The following is a 21943-nucleotide window of genomic DNA, read 5'->3' as shown; positions in this document are numbered from 1 at the left end:
ATTCTGTGTCTGACTATCTTCCTCTTCCCCGTCTTCATTTTGAGGTACTGGAGATGAAACCTTAGCTTTACCTTACACATCACATTATCTGAAAAGCATACTCTCTTCTCACATTTTAATTCCTTAGCCATATTAATATTTTTGGGGACAAGGTGAGATATAATTATAAAGCAAATGAAGTAGAAAAACTGGTTAGTCAAAACCAATGAAATCAAATAATCTGTCAAAGCAAGGTTATTTATTCTAAGGTATCAGGTTTAATTGGAGTAGGATATATGACAACTGGCAATTGGTAGTAGAGATAATTAGGGGGAAATACACTGGGATAGGGAAACAGGAACAAAAGAAAGGCAGAAGATAAATTAGGAATTTTCTAGAGATACAAGTACATGGTGTAGAAGAGTTGTAGAACAATGCTTTCACAAAACTTGATGAAATTCTAAATAGTTTTCCAGGGGAATAGTTCTGTCTCTGAAGGATTTATCTCTACCTAAAGGTAAAAAGTGCATGAAATATATATTATTTTACATCACTTAATTTTTTGTATAATTCATTTTATAACTTTTGGACATATTAATAATCATGAAAACTCATATTTTGTGCATGTTTTAGCCAGGGCTACCCCATGCAGTACAGGTTGGCCATGAACTTGCCAGGCTCCTGGTTCACCAAGTATAAGACTACAAACTACAAGCATGTATCACCATGTCTGGTTTACAAAAATCTTTACTAAAAATTTTAACTAATAAAATTGAAAAAAAATATAAAAAGATTCAGACAAAGTGAAGGGAAAAATTTGGAAAGCACAAAAACCCTGAGAGTTAAAGATATACTAAACTGAGAGGAACGGCACAGAGGTAAAGAAGTAGGCAGATAGGGTTCAGTATAATCACAGGAACTGAAAGAAACGCACAGAGAAGAATGTAAAAGAAAACACCAAAACCTAACAGAAGAATGCAAATACAGCACTTCTGAAACCATTATTACCACAAAGCTCAGTTTCTAATAAAAAGGTTAGCACTATTTATAACCCAATTCTTTTATCTAATTGGGTTTTCTTCTAAGATATTCTGTAACACTTATAGAGTATAAGAGGCATATGCTTCAAGAAACAAACAAAAAAACCCTTACATTCTAATCACCAGCATGTAGTATTTATGGAGAGAGCAAGGCACAAGAAGCAAAAACTGGTTAAACAATTACCATTCCTACCCTCCTTTGCTTTTTGTGGAAGAACTAAAAGCTGTAAATTAGTACATACTATTCTTTTCAGCTATCTTAAGGATTTCCCTTTGATAAAAGTGCATCCTGGACCTTTATTTGAAAGAAAGTAAATCGTTCTTAAAGTGAGTAAGAGGGGAAACATCTGCTATGTTTATAAATGAAAACTTATTTTGATTTTTGTATGACTATGAACTAAGTTCAAAATGCTTCAAATATAATAGAAAAAATCTGGAGGCTAAGAGGAGATTCCAACAACTCAAACCAATATTAAAAGGAACTGTATATCAGAGAAATAGGTTTTGATTTGGCAGTATTTTAATTCCTTGGTGACATAAAGTTAGAGGGCAAAAACAGGAAATCAGGGAATTGGGGTCAAATATTGGATCTATTACCATGTAGGCTGACGTTCTTGGGATAAACGATTAATTTCTTTAGACTAAAAATAGATGATGGCTTCCAAAATAGCTGCTGCAAAGATAAATGTTTAATCACTAAGTCCAAAAGGATATAAAGTTCTAAGTTTATTTATTTCCTGTTCTAATAAATGAGAGAGAGAGAGAGAGAGAGAGATGCATGATGTATATACAACCTCATGCCTGAGTTAACATAATCAAAATTTTATATTGGATCAACCCAATAGAGCATTTCTACTAAAAAGTGCTTTCATATATATATATATACAATAAATCTCTCTCTATATATTACTACCAATATATTACTATTAAATTCATATGTAACTATAGCTCTGCTCTCTTACATAGTTTATAATCAATACACAAAATCTTTCTGAAGATTTTGACATGCTATACCAAGATGTAACACTTCCCTTGATTCACAAAAGCATTTTCAGTGCCAAGTATTTTGTCATTACAGATGCTGTCTCTTTGTCACAGACAGGAAGAGGGAAAACAGAGAAGGAAAAGAAACAAAAAAATTTTATGTTAAAGCTTACTAGTCAACATTTATACATTTTTTGCCCTTTTAGTAATTAATCAGGAAAAGTAATGCATAATTTCATTTTAGAAGGAAGAAGTCAAGAATGAAGGGAGTTGAATACATATTGAATACAATAAATATTAAAACTTCAGTGAGAAAATATATTTGTGGGTTCAAATGGAATTTAAAGATACCATGTGTCAAAATCATCATTATGGAGCAAAATATAAGCAGTGGCATTCTTTTTCTATCCGAAGGAAAGTCAACAAGTGAGGTTTGGATTTTTTACCTGTGCTGTGCGGCACTTCTGCAGGGGTATTAGCAGGAGCATGTGCACCTGGGGGAATCTGGATTCCAGTAAAGCTGCCTGATGGCATGTGGCTTGGGTCATATGCTGAAGAGGATGAGGGCTCGGGTGGCTGAGTGGGCAGAGAGGTTGCTCCCGCATCTTCGTTTTCTTCAACATCTATTACATAGTAAAATATATAACATACACATGATGTTAAACTGAGATACAAACGAGCATCCTCATTTTGTCACACTCCCATGATAAAAGCTATAAATACAATTCTATTTAAAATAGTTCTTAAGTAGATTCTGTCTCTCAAAATAATCAAGTCTTAAATTATGTCTGACAATACGCGTATTGCTTTTCTTAGTGACCACTTGCCAAGTCCACGAATTGTTTTGCACACAGTATGTTTTAAAACCAACTTTCCTTACACAAAACAATCAAAGCCATTTTTGGCAAAATATGTCACTTTTACACTCCAATATGAATTGTATTTTGACAGCTGCCTTTTAGTCAGTGTTTACTGTGTACTAGCTACATTCCAAGTACAGAGAAGGAAAAAATAATAAAGATAAGGACAAATATAAAGAATAGAAAATAAAGAGAAGACAGCTATCATAAATAATAGTGTGAAAGAGGTCATATGAAAGAGGTGATATCCTACAGACATTACAAAGATGATGAAGACAACAGATATATTGGAGCAACTGTTGAAAGAACAAACTATTAAACTCATCTAAGGGGTTATCTGACGAGTCCTGTACCTAAGGAAAAAAAATTAAATTTGAAGCTAAGAAACCTGGCCTAGATGGAGCTTATTGACGTTACTAAGCATGTACATTAGATGCAATAGTAATCCTACACCTATACAAACACTTTCAGAAAACAGAAGGAGGGGCTGGGAAGGTGGCTCAGTGGTAGAGTGCTTGCCTTGCATGCCTGAGGCCCTGGGTTTGATTCCTCAGCACCACATAAGCAAAAAGAAAAAAGTCGGAAATGGCACTGTGGCTCAAGTGGTAGAGCGCTAGCCTTGAGTTGAAGAGCTGAGGGACAGCGCCCAGGCCCAGAGTTCAGGCCCCACGACCAGACCCCAAAAAAAAAAAAAAAAAAAAAAAAGAAAACAGAAGGAGAGAAGGAGTGGGAGAGACATCCCTTTCAATTTGCATTATGGGGTTATGTAAACTTGATATTGAAACTTACTTCAGTCTTGAAAGCAGCAAATAGATTTTTAACACTAAAATAAAAATCTAACCATAATACGAAGTCTGGTCAGGAACGAGTGTGGTTTCCCAGAGTGCAGGTTTGGTTCAACATGTGAAAAATTCTTCAATATAACACTGAATAAAGATGAAAAACCTTAACTTCAATAAATGCATAAGAATTAGGACTTCAGAAAATTCAACATCCACTATAACAAAAACTTTCAATACCCTCACTAATGGAGGAAATCCCTTAGTATCACACAGAGTTTAAAAAAAAAAAAAAAAAAAAGCAAAACCAACCAAACAACCCAAAACAAGGGTACAATAGGAAAGGTTAAAGAGAAAAAGGCATAAAGATTGAGAAGAGGTAAAAATGTAAGTAAGGGACCAAATTTTGTACACACAGACACAAGGCTGAATTTGCACATCAGCCAGTAGGACTAACTAGGTAAAATTAACAATGTTGCAAGATACAAGATCTTTACACACACACGTACACACACAAATGGAATTTGTACACTAAAAGAAAATACAGATAAAGCAAGAAATAATTCCACTTATGAATGAAAAAAGTTGTAATTAAATTTAATGAAAGACCATTCTCAAAAAAGTATAAAATGCCATTGAAAAAATTAAATGGAATGTGTCACTTTTCCCTGAATCAATCTATAAATCAAGTATAGTATCGATCATAATCATAATCCCAACAGGCTGTGTTTGGTGGGGCAGGACTGGGGCTTTGGGCATTTGATCGGCGGGGTCTTGAGCTTGTAAGGCAAGTACCCTATCATTTGAGCCATGCTCCAAGCTATTTTTTGGTTTTCAGTTACTTTTCAGAGTAGAGAATTTTTTGCCTGGGCTGGCCTCAGACCACAATCCTCCTCCTAAGTTGGAATGACAGGGTCGCACTAACTTTTTGCCCAGGGTGGCCTTGAACCACAATCCTTATCTCCACCTTCCCAAGCAGTTAAGGCAGGTGAGGCACTGTACCTTGAGTTAACAGGCTGCTACTTTTTGACAGAAACTGGAAACTTGATATTAAAATTCACTGTGAACTCAAAGCTCATAAAATAACCAAGATGATATTTAAAAAAATATCAAACTTAGAGGATTTATATTACCTGACTTTTTAAAAAGGCAGTATGAGTATAGTGCTTGAATATGCCAGAAAAATATCAATGTAATTGAATGGAGTCTAGGAACGAGTCAGATTTACATAGTTAATGAAATTTTGGCAAAGGTATCAAAAGGAAGTCTATAACAATGGTGGAATAACAGAATATTTTATGAGTATGAGAGGATGGTTAAGGACTCTAATTCCCCTGTTTTCACACACACACACACACACCATATATCCCAGACACACACACACACACACACACACACACACACACACACACACACACACACACACACACACACACACACACACACACACACACACACACACACACACACACACACACACACACCCCATATATCCCAGACCCAAAAGCTAAAGCTCGAACTACAAATCTTCTAAGCTAAAATTAGGAGTATTTCTGAAGTAGAGGAAAGTAAAGAGTTTTTAGGATGCAAAATATAGTGCACAAAATTTGAAAAATATATGTACTATTCTTCATTAGTATTATAGTCTTTGGTAATCAAATGACAGTTAAAAGCAATAGACTAAAAGAATACATTTGTCAAACACATTTGACAAATGATAATATATAACTCAATTTATAACTCAATTTATAATGATACAGAAAACTTATAAGGTTTTATGGTCTATTGACAAAATAGGACAGTTGAGCATTTCCATGTATATTTATGAATATGTAGGTATAAACTAGGCACTGGTGGTTCATGCCTGTAATTTTAGCTACTCAGGAGGCCAAGATCACAGAATCTCATCTTGGTTCAAAGCCAGTCAAGGCAGATAAGTCCCTCAGACTCTTACTTCTGATTACCAAAAGCTGGAAGTGCAGCTGTGACTCAAGTCACAGAGCTCTAACCTACAGAAAAAAGCTTAGGGACGGTGCTCAGGTTTGGAGTTCAAGCCCCAGGTTTGTCACAAAAGAAAAAGAAAAGAAAAAGAATGTGTAGGTGATATAGCCACATGAGAAGATGCTGTAATTGTTCATCAGTAGGAAGAACGAAACCACGAGACACCTTCTGTACTTACTAGAATCTAGAGCTGAATTAACCTGAGTGTTGGTTAGGATTCTGAGCAGCTGTAATTCTTATACACTGCTTATGGAAAAATAGGGACTTTTCTGTAAAAATACATATGTAATTAAGTTAGTGGGCCCGGGGCAGTCCTAATTTCAGCTATCTGCTCAAAAGAAATGCAAATGTATGTTCACACAAAGACCTGTACATGTATTTAAGAGCATTATTTTTAATTCCCCCAATTTAGAAATAGTCCAGATACCATCCATTCATAATTGAATCAACAAATCACTGAGCATCTTTGCAATACTTCTTAGCAACTCAAGGCACTGAGTTGCTGACTAATATAGATTGATTTCAAAAGCCAAACGATAGGTAATGATAACTGCATTTATATAATGTTCTAAAAAAAGCAATGTTATACAGACAGAACACACTATTAATTGTTTGGGGTGAGGGGAAACTTAAGGAAAAAGTACAGGAACTGATGGTAATATCTGGTATTATAGCTACAGGGGTAGTCGTCCCTATACTTTGTAAATATTTTGAAACTATATATTTAAGAAGCATGAATTTTGCTACTGAATATAAACTTCACTTTAATGAAAATCCCTAAAATGACCACCCCCCCACACACAAAGGAACACAGGAAGACCACCACTGTATTTTATTTGTTTATTCAAAGGACTACTCACAATTTCATAATGCCTGTCACTTGACAAAAAAGAAACACCATATTTTTATATCTGGATACCGTATGTAAATGTCAGTTCTACAGGGACATGTTTTCATGTTTCAAGTTAGTCTGCTCTTATCTGTTTATAAAGAACATGTCATGCTCTATGGCCTTCATTGCTTAAACATCATTATTATATTAAATGTTTGTCAATTTTATATAATAGATTATTTACACTTATACAGTGCCTTCAAGCTTGCAAGTCACTTTCCCGTACAATTATCAGTCTTAAAACTCCTGAAGAGCCACTCTGTTATTCATGTTTTACAAGGGAAGCTGAGGTTCCTTGTGGAATTCTGGCCTTTTCAAGGTCATAGACCACAAAGAAGAATTGTAACTTGTGTCTTGACTTCCTTAGTCTAAGTCCTATTATTTTCAGTAATACTAGAGAAGATTAAGTATTTAAACCATTCTAAAATGCCATACTTTATTTTGTACTTTTTGATTTTTAGAGTATTTTAAATACATTTTCCCCTATTGTAATACTGATATTAATCAGAGTTGATTTATAATTCTAGTGTTATTGCTTTGTAACTAAGGTTTACTGGAACACAACCACATTCATTGTATACATAGGTCTATGGCCATATTTACACAACAAGAGCAGGTTCTAACGTTTGCAACAAAGACTAAGGACCACAAGCTTAAGATAATTACTATATCATCACTTACTGAGCCCTGAATTAAATGATGTTCACAGATGTCGAAAAGTTTACTCCAACAGGCAAGATTATCTAGAATTTTCTCAGTCTACAGAACAGTGTTGTTCTTTGTGTCTTTCTACATGTTGGACCAATAAAATAAATAAGGAAAAAGAAGTTTTCCTTTACTTTTCATTATGTATTAGCGAAAGGCCAAGTGAAATAATAAGAAATAATAAGGCCTTTATTTTTTTTCCATGATTAAAAAGTTTTAAACCCATTAACTATGTGATGGTGTTTTTTTTATGTATTAAAGGTTTTTTTTTTTAAGGTCCAAATGCAACAAAGTATGTGTATTATCATTTGGGTGAAAAAAGGGAGCTATATATATGCATACATTTGCTTACAGACTCATAAAAACCATCACTTTCAAGACACACAAAACGTTACAGTAATATTTATTTAAATATTCACTTAAATATTTACTTAAATATTAACTAAATGTAGTTGAAATTGAGTTTCGATAAGATCAAGGAAGATGGCAGATGTGGTGGAAATAAGGCTTTGTTATTTTCTTTACATATTGTATAATTTTAGAACCAAAAGTCCAATAGATACACAAAAGATAATATACTGTTCTTTGTGGTTTGCAAGTATTTTCTAAATTATAAATGGATTGTCTTTCCTCTGCAGGAAGGAAATCTGATCCACTTTGTTGACATGGACCCACAATATTGTAGTTTGACTTTAATTTCTCACTATCTTCTAAATTTACAATTTTACATGCAATTTTCATGGGTGAAAACAAAATCACAGTATTATGTTTTTTCCCCAGACATGTAACCCAGCATAAGGTAAATCCTTTACCACTGAGTTATATCCCCTTCGTGTTTCTTCTGAAAACTTTGAATTCTACTCAACAATCGATTCCACTAAATCATTTTACTTAGAACAAATGAACACATACCGTTGTCTTCCTCAATTCCAACAGGGCCTGCTTGTGGCGTCTCCCCATTCTTTAAACAATTATGGATGTATGTGGCCTTCCATCGCGCATACTTTCTATGCTTTACATTCTAAAAGATAATATTTTTATGTTGATATTAGATCATGGTAAACAAGCAAAAACAAAGCAAGAAGCACATAAGATAGTCTTTATTTCTGAGATAAAGCCTATTTTTATATGTTACAGTTCTGATGATTTTACCAACTCTCTAGGACTTAACAGACTTCCTGAAAGGTAAATTACTACAAACACATGCCCAATGCTCCTGTATGGTGCTTTTACTGAACCTACTTTTATTTGTCAATAATTATCTGAACTGAATAGATGCAATTCCTTTCAGATGATGGACATTCAAACTCAATTCTCCTTCCTCATTCCTTTTCCTTAATTCACAAAGCTGCCATTTATTACCTGTTGCTATTTCTATTTATTATTTCATAATATGGTTATCTTCAGTCCTTACACTAAATACCAGTTTTCAAGAACCATGACTCCTGTCATCGAGACTGTTTTCTTCTGTTGAGGTCTCCATATCTTTACTGTTGATTTTGTTATTATTATTTTTGGCCAATCCTAGAGTTTGAATTTATGGGCTTGTGTTTGCTCAACTGGTATGCTTGCTCAACTAGTGCTCTACTACCAGATGAGCATTTTGCTGGTTATTTTGGAGATAGGAGTCTTGTGGACTGTCTACTTGGGCTAGCTCCAACCTGTGATCCTTGTTTCCTGAGTGGCTAGGATTATAGTCATAAGCCATTGGCATCTGGCTTCTCTATCGCTCTAAACTTATAACTAATCTTTGGACAAACAGCCTGCTGATATGACATCTTTACCTGAAGACCACATGCCACCAAACTTAATTTGCCCCACTATTCTTAATTTTCCCTAAGCTTTTGTCATGCCCCAGAACTTCATTCTCTGAAGTTAGAAATATGTGAGTTATGTTTAGCACTTCTCTTTTACCTTGTCTCTCCCACTGAATTTATCAGGAATTCAGTTCATTTTTGCTTCTGTAATGTATCTTCAATTGGTCTCCATTTCCCCATTTTCTCTGCAATATTCCATTTATGCATCCTCTTATTAATATTTATGCCCTAACCCTTATTGTATTTCCCTCACTCAATACTCAAAAGACATCTTTCTAAATATACAAGCCATTCTTATCCATCTTTAGTGGTTTCCTGATGTGTCCATGTGTGTCCATTCCCATACTCTCACCAAATGGGCTACCAGGGTCCACCTGTATTTGTTCTTGACAGTTCAGCTTCCTGTCAATGTTCCTATTCTGTTGTCTACCTAGTATCTAGCTTCAGGTACACATTTCTATCTCTAAACATGCCAAGGTGATATAATCTGCCTGTTCCTTTTGTCATCACAAAATAATGTCTCTATAACCAATGCAGTGACCACGTCAAATCCTTAAAAAGGCTTTATTTACCACTCTTCCCAATCTAAGAACATTCCAGTCTTTTATCTTTTCTTTAATACAACACAGTGTATAAACACATACCCATGTATACTCCCCTAAACACAAATTCAAATATACTCTAAAATAAAAGCTAATCAAAAGCTCAACTGAATATTGAAGACTATTAATATCAAGCATTTAGCTATATTCCAGAACACAACAGCTGCTCAACAAATATATAATTTTCAATATAGGATGGCTTGATGCTCATGGAAGTTATTCTCATAATGTAATGCATAGGATATGTAATGAACTACCGAGATTAAGGCATTCAATTAAAATCAGCATGCAGGTACACAGAATCATTTCCAGAATTATCATATTGTTCATTCTTTTCTTTCCTTTCATTCTTTGACAGTAATTCTTTGACTCAGCATTTTTAATTTTTCAAACAACTTGAACAAATGCTAATCTCCAAGCTAGTATGATCATTTGAATTTACTATCTGCCAAGTGGCACTTGAAAATTTTCATTATCACTTCTTTGTTCCACCAGTTAAAACTAATAAAGGTAATTAATTAATGCAAACTTTTAGTGGCTTAACATTTTCTTCTTGAAAGGAAACCGAAGTAAATAAAACCCTTAACTAATGAATAGGAAATACAAAATAAATCAAAACATTAATTCTGACCTTAGAAAGCTAATTATTCAGCTAGGACTCTGAAGCATGAGAGAATACTATTATTAAAAAACACACAAGTAGTCAGAAAGAGTGTAAGATATATATTTTATACTTATACTCTTATACTGAGTAGAAGATACATATTGGTAGAAGATACATATTAAGGGCTAGTTGGATGAGGAATATAAGGCTAAAACAAGATGAGTTTCAGATGAACATTTTATGGTACTCACTACAGATTATTAATCACTTCCACACACTTTACTTCCACTACTGTATCTGAGATATTACAGGACTAGCTGAATAGAAGGACACTTTATTCTGGCATTCAAAGCCTATTATAAAATTGATACTTCAGCTTACTTCCTGTCATTCCTATATTTTTCCTTTATCTACCAAAGTTTTCTTTTCCTCAAGATCAGTTCCAACATTTATTCTAAGCCTCCCTGATTGCTAAGAAGTTAACATTTATTTATTTTTTAATTTAAATTTTATTATAAAGTGATGTACAGAGGGGTTACAGTTACACAAGTAAGGTAATGGGTACATTTCTTTTTGAATAGTGTTATCTCCTCCCTTATTTTCTTCCACCTTCCCCCGAGAAGTTAACATTCATTACTTACTCAAGGTAGGCACTCTGCTATGCACTGATAATGACAACAGAAAAGGTCTACATGAGTACTGAGTCCAATGTAAAAGCCAGCAATAACTGCTATCTCTGATTGTTGTTCTTCTTATTTCAAGTTCCTGTATTAGGCAGCTTTCCTTTACTGTAATGAAATACCTGGGACAATCAATTTGATAGCCAAAGAGTTTATTTTGGTTCACTGACTTACAAACTGTGATGTGGCACAATTGCATTGGTTTGGCCGGTGGTAAGGCAGAACAGTGATGTGGGAGTATGTAATGGAACAAAACTACTCACCTCATGGACAGTTAGCAAAAGAGTAAGACAGGAAGATGCAAAGACAAAGGTGCTAGGGTCTTGTCTCCTGTGTGGGAACACTTTCTAAGACTCAAGGAGGCTTCCACAAAGCCTCATCCAGTGAAGGCTCCACCACTTTCTAATAGTTCTTCTTGAGAATCAAGTATTTAACCTTTGGAGATGTTCATCAGAACTATACAAGTGCATTATTATTATTTTTTTTTCTGTAAGGTTTTACAATCCCATCATTACAGAGTAGAATGCCATTACAAAAGTAATTTATCCAAGGCCATACAACTTTAGTAGTAAAGTCAATTACTTTATTCAGGATATTACACTTCAATTTATAATTCATATGGAAATGAAATGGGCTTTAAAAAGTCAGCTACTTCATGTGTACTAATATAAGCTAAATATTGATAGGCATAAAGAGGATCATTTGAGAGTAAATAAATGCTCCAATAATGCTTAAACTAGACACTTTGGGAAGCTTTAAAGAATAGGACACATCTTCCTCTTCTGAAGTAACTTAATTCTGTCTCTAGATTGAATGGAAAAATTGTAATGACTAGAAGATTCTTTTAGTCCTAATTTCATAATACAAACAACGTAGAGAAGTTTAAACCACCTTGGGTTCCTTTATTAGTTCATGAATTTTAAGAAAATATTAGTGTAAGCTGAAAAGAGTTCATTTCAGTTAACACATTAAAAAACATTCCCAATAGTAGATAAAGCAATAAAGTTTGATTTTTATTTCAGTTTCTAAGACACCCTTGCTTCAGCACCCTGTCATGAATATTTAGTAGAATTATTATGACTGACAGTTATAATTCAACTAACGTATATTTTCATGCTGTTTTTTTTTTAAAGATTGCTTGTTATTACACAGTATTTTAAGAGAAAAATTTCAAGATGCCAATATTTTTAAAATCTATTAGCTCCTTTTGGCTGATTATACATCCCTTCTGGGAAACAGGAATGGCAAAAAAGAACGTTCGCTCTTGTCCCTGGCCTCCAAGTTCCTGTTTTCAAATTGAGGAAAATCACTGACAACTGCAAATTTGAGCCAGAGTCGGCAGTAATACACAAATGTTTTCATGTAATGTTTAATTCATTTGCACTTGCTACCCCTCAGAATGACGTGGCAGGAAACAGTGAAGTTAGGTCAAGTGTTCTCAAACTTAGTGCATGTAAGGAAGACACAAAGATAAAATTTTAAATGTAATTTTCAGGCCCTAACTATGGAAAATTCACTACAAATCATTTTCCAATAGCATATCAAGGAAGCATCTTGATGGAGAATACTTTGTAAGGTTGAAGTGTCACAAATTTCAGGTCTTAGTTTCCTTTTCCTATTAACTGATCTCTCATTGAGGTAATGGCTTCAACTGGTACCACATGCTGCCAACATGAACGTTTCCATCTTGTGTTCAGACCCCTTCTGAACAGTAGGACTTAGAGTTTGACATCTAACTCAGCATGTCACTCACCTGTTTGATAGCTTTCTTAAAGTTCAACACCAATGCCAAATCCTCCCCCACTAAATTTGATCGTGTAGTCCCACTATGTCAATATATGATAACTTCATGTAAAAACATTTTTTCTTTATTTTATTATTATTGTTTAGACAGTCTTACTATGTAGGCCAGAATAGTATGGAACTTGTGGTCCTCCCGACTCTGCTCACCAAGTGCTGGGACTACAGGCACATACTACTTACTATACCTGGCTTGCAACCTCATTGTAAAGTTGCAACATTGTCATTGAAGTGCTTTTTATCTTTTTCAGTTCATATTATTAGGATGCACATGATGTTGCTTTGCCCCAATATTAGTGGTTTGAGGTTTTTAACAAGATTCTGTTATGAACTATTTTCCTTTTTAAATTTATTTAAGCAAGCTGAGAAAAGATCATTACATATCTACTGCAAAGAACCTCATTTGTTCTTTTGTCATTTATTTACTTTATTGTAGTGAATAGTATGGAGCCACTGATTCTTATTTATCATCCATTACTATTGGCCTTAATAATATATATATATATATATATATATATATTTTTTTTTTTTTTTTTTTGGCAGTTCTGGGTTGTACTCAGGGTCTCATGCTTGTTTGGACAAGCTTTCTTGCTCATGGCTGCCACTCAGCATAGTTTTTTGCTGGTTAGAGATGGAGCCTTTAGACCTACTTGCCAAGGCTGGTTTTAAACTGCAATCCTGTAGATCTCAGTCTCCTACAGTTAGGATTACAGGTGTGGGCTACTAGCAATACTCAGTTATACTGATATTTTGATGCTAAAATTATTCCTTTTTTGAAACAAGATGATGTTATGTAGTCACGGCTAGACTCAAACCTATGATCTTTGCCTCAGCCTCCCTAGTGCTAGGATTATAAACTTGTGCTACCATACCTGGCTCTGATTGTTGTTAACACAATTAAAAGGAACCTTTCAAGATGACTGCTGGCTTCTTTGAACATATTTTCTTAATTTCTGGCCAATAAAATCCAGTCTCATCTAGTGCTTTCATTGACTTATCTCAAAAGGCAGTTGTTTATGTAATAGTTTTGGTGTTATAGAACACAGAATCCAAAATCAGACACTAGAAATGCTGATTGCAACTTTGTGTATCATTGCTTCCAAATCTTCTCAGTATGAAGACACAAAAACTTCTATGTGACTTTTACAAATTCATATGTACTATAAACATTAACACATTCATATATTTACAGCTGCATATAGTATACACACATCAATTTATTTCATGTGTTCAATAACATGAGTTAATATGATTCCCTTAATTCCAATCTAACACCATACTATAAACCTAGTCTTTTCTCATCTCAAACTGTAAACTCCAAAAGTGAGAAGCTGGTATCCCTCAATGTATTTACTCATTTGGTTAATACTAGAGGATAGAGTAGCCACTTTTACAATTGTCAACACTTACCCCAGGATAACTAAACCTATAAATAGTTCAAATATTTTCACTGTGAAATTGATACATATATTGATATATACAAATCTTAACTACCTAATTTGAGGTTTTGACAAATACATGTATGTTTCTATGTAAATCACTTTTACTGATATATATTTCTTGCTACTAAGAAAGCGTCTATATTTCCAGGGATGTTCAGATCAATTTCCCTTGCCACAAGAAATTAAAACTATTTTCTATGTTTTTACTAAAATAAATTTAGTCATTTTTAGGAAATCATACAGATTGTATTCTGTGATTCAAGAACCATCATGTCACAGTCTCCCCCAGCAGTCACTAGCAACACCTCCATATGTGTATCAGCTCCCTTGATGGTAGACATTTAGGTTGTTTCCAGGTTTGGGCTATTATGAGTAAATTTCCTATGAACACTACTGCACAAGCCTTTTTTATGGACATATGTTTTCATTTCTCTTGGATAAATTCCAGAATAGGAATTGCTGGGTAAAAGTGTAGGAGTATGTTTGACTTCATAAAAATCTGCCAAATCTTTTCCCAAAGTAGTTATAATGTCTAACATTTCCAACCAAGCAATGTATGAAAGGTCTTGTTTTCCTGAATTCTAGACAACATCTGAATGGTCAGTTATAATTTTATTCATTTTAAAAACTACTTATTCTGTCAATGACCAAAGGGAGCATTAAAATCCTCAAGTATAATTACAATTTTTCCTGCATTTCTGTTCAGGAATTTTGTTTTTTGTTATTAGATGCATATTTTTAATTGCAAAGTCTTCTTGCTGAAACTGACCTCTATACTAATATGAAATGTCCTATTCATTTCTAGTAAAAGTTTACTTCACCTAATATTAATATCAACTCTCAGTAGGGATTTATTATTTTAATTGTATGGCCATATTTTCATCTTCAAAACAACTGTCTTTGTATTTAAAGAATGTCTTTTGTAAACACTATATCTTCAAGGATTGATTTTTTTACATCTAGTTTGCAAAATCATTACTTTTTAAACTATAGCATTTGGTCCATTTACATTTAATATATAGGTTCACAGAGTAGCATTTAGGTCTAAAGTCTGACATTTGTTTTGTATTATTTTTATTCCTTTTCTTGCCAGTGCATAGTTACAATGATAAAAATAAATGAATAAAACAAAGTCTTTTACACTACTAACATTACTAACTCAGAGTTCATTCCTTCCTGTAAATTAAAACTTCTATTTGACACCATCTTTCTTTATCATTTAAAATGCTACTTTTAACTGACATTTGGATCTACAGTGTAGATCTGCTATCAGTGAATTAATCTGCGTAAAAATGTTTTTGACATTTTGACTGTAACACAATTTCAGGTAGAGTTATTAGTTGACAGTTTCTTTCCAATTATTCAGAATTGTTTTCTTTACAAGGAGATGGTCCATTGAGATTGTTGGGTCTATAACGGCCTTTTTACTCTATTTAGAAAATTTGTAATATTTCTTCAGGTATCTTTTTTCTTTATTTTCTTTCTCCTGTCTTTTTGGAAATCTAAATGCATATCAGGTGTTTACATAGAGTAATGATAATATTACATGCCATAATAATAATGTGTTTCTGAATATGTTCATTTAAATATAAAATAAATGTGTAAGATCAACTAGTAGAGTTCCATAAAAACTTCCACACATTTTCTATATTCTCATTGACCAGTACACTAGAATATGACTAAAATATGGCTCATTCATTATTATATATTAGAGCTATGTTGCAGAACTTGGTTACAATCTGTAATCAGTTGGGATTGCAGAGCATTTTAGAGTCTGGATGATCATGTAATAAAAGTAAAGTCTAGCTAACTTTTGAGTCTGGCTTACTTCACTTAATATAATTTTTTCCCAAGTCTTTTCATTTCCTAATAAATGGGGAGGTGTCATTCTTTCTGATGGAGGCATAGAATTCCAGTGTGTGTGTTTGTGTGTGTATTACCACATTTTCTTGATCCATTCATCTACGTAGGTCCCATGGTTCCCTTTATCTGCAATAACTAGTATATGCCTTGGGCAAACAGAAAAGGTCAAAAGCTATGTACATATGACCATATAACCTGATGCTAAGCGAAATGAACCCCAAGATAGGTACACAAGAGATTTCATCTTTCTTGTTATTCTTTTTGTGTACTTATAATGTACTACGTGATTTTTTTTTTTTTTTTGTTTCTCTGTATGTTCTTCCCCATGGTACAACCCCTATTGTCACAGTATTTGATTCCGGTGTCCTGCAACTTGTATATAAATTTTTCTAATTTGGGGAAGGGAAGGGAAATAAGGATACAAGATGAACTATTGTAACAATGAGATGTACAAGACACTGTTGAAAACAAATTTTACAACTTTGCGGGGGATTGGGGTTATGTAGGAGATGGGGAGGTGGGAAGGAAAGGGATGGTAGGGGGAAAAACTAAAGGAGGGGGTAACAATGCTCAATAGGAAATGTATTCATTACCTTACTCATGTAACTGTAACCCCTCTGTACAGTATCTTTACAATAAAAATATATATTAAAAAAAGTAAAGTCTACACAGATATTTCAAAACCTAAAAACTTGGAAATTTGAACATTTTTGCTTTTAAGTACTTTGACCAAGAGATCTTCAAGCTGTATGCAGTATCGAGATTCAGAATCTTTGGAAAACACCGAGCAAATTAGGTTATTACACATATCTTTCAAAAGTTTCATTGTTCTAATAATTTACTGTTTATATTTGTAACAACTATCCACGTAGGGGAAGTTAAATAAATGAAATGGCTGAATTCTCATCACAAGAGGTTGGAAAAGTGATTCTCATCTATAACACACCAAACAAGGTACTTACATTTTTAAGACCATCAGTTTTCTTACATAATTCAGAGTTGTTCAAAGTAAAACATGGAATTTCTAAAATGTCTGAGGCTCAGTGCTAGTTAAAACATGGAATTTCTAAGATGTTTGTGAGCAGTGCTGGGTAATGATAGTGGGTCCCTTCCCTGTACTTCGTCACTAACACCTTGAAGGTGAAACACAAGCTGTGTAAAGGTAGAAAAACGTATACATTTGATTCCCCCCAAATTAGTAAGAAACAGTAAATACAGCATTATTTTACTTACAAATTTTATATTCTTCCTACATAGCAGTTTTTAATCCTTAGCTAAAGATTTTAAAGGAAAAATAAAGTATGTTAATGTGTTCTTCAAATATTACTAATAGTGGAATACATCTAAAATGCAATATTCATTTTCAAAAAAAATACAATGCAACATACTATATCAAAATACAACAAAAATATTGAATTTGTCTCAGAATTGACAATATATTAGGAAAATAAAAAATATATATACATATATAGCATTCTTTGCTTTAAAATATAAAATTTACAACACACATGCACACACACACACACAGAGTGGTAACTATATTCCCAAAACTGAGACACTTGCTCTAAGAAACCTTCAGGAATACTAGTTTATATAAAAGACATAATTAGAATATTGAGAAGAAATTACGCAAATAGTTAATTAAATATGTATATCTAGAAGATAAGAAAATTGAGAAATATAATAGCATCAAATAAAAGATATTTTTAAAACTTAAAAAAAAACCCAAAACCTAGTTGAACACTAAAGAAAACATCTACTTTATTTAGTTTTGTACAAGTATGAGTAATGACATGAAACTAAAAGGGAAAGAAGTATCAGGAATTAGACCAAGAAAAATCCAGGGACTAAATGAGATCTAGTATTTTTTATAAGAGTTATGAAAGAAGTTCTGTGCAAACAAGTCTAAATGTTTTTCCATCTACAGATTAAAAAATAAGAAAATCTGACTGCAGAAATATTTGAAATACCAACTAAGCTTTTTGATATCTTTGAAATAAGGACATTAATACAGATGTTTGTGTCTTATTTTAGGCATAAAGTTTAAATCAGTAGTGAATTTAAGTCTTCATATTATACTGAGAGAGTTGATGCCACTGTTTACCTTGCCAGGACTTTTTGCAGTACTGAAATTACCTCTTTTAACCAAGTAGAAATACCTGACTCATAGATTTTATGTTGTCTTTGCACTCTACCAAAAGCTGGTCATTTTTTGAAAAAAAAAAAAAAAAATATATATATATATACATATATCTTTTATAAGATGATTTCTATGTTGCTTTGTATGTCCCTCCCCCATGGTATAACCCCTGCTTTCACTGTATTTGATGTTGGTATAATTTGTGGAGGGGAAGGGCAAAAACTAATCATTTAGGGATACAGGTGGACCCATTGCAACAATGAGATGTAAAACAAGTCGTTATGTTGAAAAACGAACTTTACTTGGGGGGGGAGGATCGAGTGGGGGGAGGTTGGGGGAATATGGGAAGAGTTGGGAAGGGGAAACAAAGAGGAAGCAACAGTGCTTGATAAGAAATGTACTCGTTATCTTGCCCATGTAATTGTAACTCCTCTGTATGGTATTCTCACAATTAAAAAACAAACAAAAAAAAAATTTCTCTTAACATTCAGATCACCAGCACTACACACCTCTACCTCATATGTGGCCTTTTCTTCTCTATACAGTACTTCTCTAGACTGAATTTTCCCCTTTGAAAGCAAAAGTCCCATGACAAATGAAAAGCCAGTTGTAGTCCCAAGAATTCAAAGTAATATGAGTATATACTCTGCTTCTCAAGAGTGATTTTGAGAATGGAACTGATAAAATGAATATGAAATATCTTTAATATATCATATCACTTTTTAACAGAAATTATAAACAATAATCCTTCTGGCTAGAAATGAAATGGTCATAAAATCTTTGCAACTAATAGTATAGAAACTTAACATACATGGTTAAAACATAAGCAATAACAAAAATCAAACTCTAAACTGATGCAGTTTAATATAATAGCCATACATATGAAGACAAAAAAAATCTCACTAGAATTAAAGAATGTGCTACAAAAATAAAATGTATTGTGTTTGCTTTCTAAATATTCCATATTTTTGCTTACATTACATTTCTGACGAATATGCTACTCTAAATCAAATAATAAAAGTGATACTTTTATTAATATAAACAACATTATCATCTTCCCCTATTAAGATAGTAAAGGATGTACACTCACTTCCTCAGTGAGTTCTCCAAATACGGTAATGACATCTATTAAAAGGCTTGCAGTGTAGAAGGACTTGATCATGTTTCTGGAAGACAAAAGAAAGCTGGTCTAATTTAAATAAAAAACATGAAAATGTAGTACTAATAATGTAGTTGTAAGAAAATAATGTTTCTGTTTATCAAAGCCCTCTTGACTTCAAGAGGGCTTCGTAATGTTATTAGAAGTGACAACATTCATATTACAAGACATTAAAGTTTTATCATATAGATTAGATTGAAAATAAATAGAATATGTGAATCCTTAACAATCCAAAATGCATTACTTTGCATTTAAGTATTATTACAATGACACCTTTGAACTGGCTGGAGTATTTTTTAAATCAGTATCATCAGGCTAGGCTGTGATCGCTATTGAATTCAGTCCTTAGAGTTCACTAAACGTTAAAGAATGGCTAATTAGGGTAAATATCTTGAGAAAATAAACCTGCCTTCACCTATTTTCTTTGACAAGAAAGTCCCACATTTGTAACTCAGAATCATGTCTAAAATTTAAAAAAAATTATATTATTGAGGTAGTCAGAAAGTACTTAGCTAAAAACCAGATAATTCTAGTCACACAGAAACCCACTTTATAAAATAACTTTTATTTCCCTGTTTACTTACTTGTGAAATCGCCCAGCCCGATCTTCATTGTCTGCATACAAAAACATTTTCAAAGCGTAATTCTCCAAATGGGCACAACCAACTATTTCTTGAGTTATAGCTTCATTATCACCCAACTGTTTCTTAAGCTAAAATAAAATCAGATGCATGGCGTATCATTTGATTCTCAGAAAAGTGTCAAGTACAAATAATTCTAATAATTATTTTAGTAAATTGTTTAAGTAAGTACATTCATTTCAACAAAGATTTACTGGTGAAATCTTTACTCTTTTTTCTTTTTTGATGGCCCTGGGGTTTGAGCAAGGGCCTCATACTTGCTGGGCAGGTACTCTACTCAAGTCATGCCCCTAGTCCTTTTGTTATAGCTATGAATTTTTGTGTGTTCAGGTGCTGGGGCTTGACCTCGGGGCCTCCTGCTCTTGCTCTGCTTTTTCGCTCAAGGAGGGGGCTCTTCTAGTTGAACTGCATCTCCAGTGTGGACCTCCAGTCCAGCATTCTTCAGCTTATCTGGAGATGGGAATCTCACTTTTTTTTTGCCTAGGCTGGCTTTGAAGCATCCTCCTCCTTGTTTCATCCTCCTAAATAGCTAGGATTATAAGCTTCAGCCACTGGCACCCAACTTGTTATAGTTGTGTGGGTTTTTTACCCAGGGCCAGCTGTAGACCACAATCCTCTTTCATAGCCTCCTGTATAGGTGTGATCACAGGCATACTATAATATTTGTCTTACTTTGTGCCTGGGCTAGCACTGTACTCCCACCAACTCTGCCTTCTGTGTAGCTGGGATTACAGGAATGTTTCACCATACCTGGCCTCTTTCAAAATAAAACAGAGCAATTTAAAATTCACAAGAGATTTAATGATGAGATTTACAAAAGTTTGACTTATCCGGCAACCCAACTTTTTATATGACTAATTTAAAGTTTTCAAATTGCAAAATGATTTGTAACATATTTAATTCCAAAAAAATTTAGTGGACCCATACTCGTTAATTTTATCTTTATTAGAAAATATCTAGCAACAAGATTATAATATATTTGAAGTTTTTTCTTTTGTGGTCAGGGGACTTGAACTCTGGGCCTGGGTGCTGTCCCTCAGCTCTTCAGCTCAAGGGGAGAGCTCTATCACTAGAGCCACTGTACCACTTCCCATTTTTCTGGTAGTTAATTGGAGATAAGAGTCTCAAGAACTTTTTCTGCCTGGGCTGGCTTTGAACCACGATCCTCAGATCTCAGCCCCTGAGTAGCTAGCATTAGAGGTGTGAGCTACCAATGCCTGGCTATATTTGAAGTTTTTAAATTACAATATAGATAAATTTGTAGACATAAGAGTCCTCATTGGGAATAAACTATCTACTTGTTTTTTTTTTAATGAAGAGTTTAAACTCCTCATAATCATATCATAAATGCAATTTATGTTGTGTCAAGAAGTATTTGAATTCAGTCTTATCCAAAACTTATCTATTATTGTACTATGAAATCAATAAAGAGATATATTCTATATAAGGTCATCACGAGTTGGAATTTTACTAATATATTACCATGTGAGACATTCTTCTCATTCCAACACCTCTCAAAAATTTGAACATACTCAAATTTATCTTGTGTCCATTAATAAAATAGAGGGTAGCATCAATAAAATAGAGGGCCCCAAAGCTCCAGGGGAAGTCAAATTCTCTCAGTGGTGCCACCAGATTCGCTCTGCATAGGCAGCAACTGTAGATGACAGGAACTCTCTAGCCAGAGGGTTATAAAAACTTACAGAAAATATTACTCATGGTTCATTAACACAATTAGGCAGGGAAATTTTGTGTTGGAATAGTATTTGATTGAATTGTACATTTCTAATAACAAAACAAAAACAAAATAAAGTTCTGGGTTGGTAAATATAAATATTTTAGTATAATTAAATTTTATTTCTTTAAGCAAAATCCAGTAATTGAAAAAACACATTTCTCACTTTTTTGAGCATATCATACAACTGCATAAGTACATATAAAGTAAGCTACACTTT

General features: G+C 33.6%; 1 protein-coding gene across 1 annotated transcript in view; it reads right to left on the bottom strand.

Moving 5' to 3' along the window:
- The window catches only part of Vta1 (vesicle trafficking 1), a 53497-nt gene that overhangs the window by 5611 nt on the left and 25943 nt on the right, over positions 1–21943 (bottom strand). Inside the window, exons 5-8 of the mRNA XM_042683944.1 lie at positions 19932–20059; positions 19279–19354; positions 8153–8261; positions 2450–2626 (exon numbers count right to left, since the gene is read on the bottom strand). Of these exons, the coding sequence (XP_042539878.1) occupies positions 2450–2626; positions 8153–8261; positions 19279–19354; positions 19932–20059 (490 nt within the window). The remainder of the gene's footprint in view (positions 1–2449; positions 2627–8152; positions 8262–19278; positions 19355–19931; positions 20060–21943) is intronic.

The sequence above is a fragment of the Dipodomys spectabilis genome, unplaced genomic scaffold (assembly GCF_019054845.1).
Source record: "Dipodomys spectabilis isolate Male_0828 unplaced genomic scaffold, ASM1905484v1 ptg000001l, whole genome shotgun sequence".
NCBI classification, from domain to species: Eukaryota; Metazoa; Chordata; class Mammalia; order Rodentia; family Heteromyidae; genus Dipodomys; species Dipodomys spectabilis.
The sequence above is the reverse complement of the archived record's forward strand: the minus strand, read 5'-3'. Positions and strand labels throughout refer to the sequence as shown.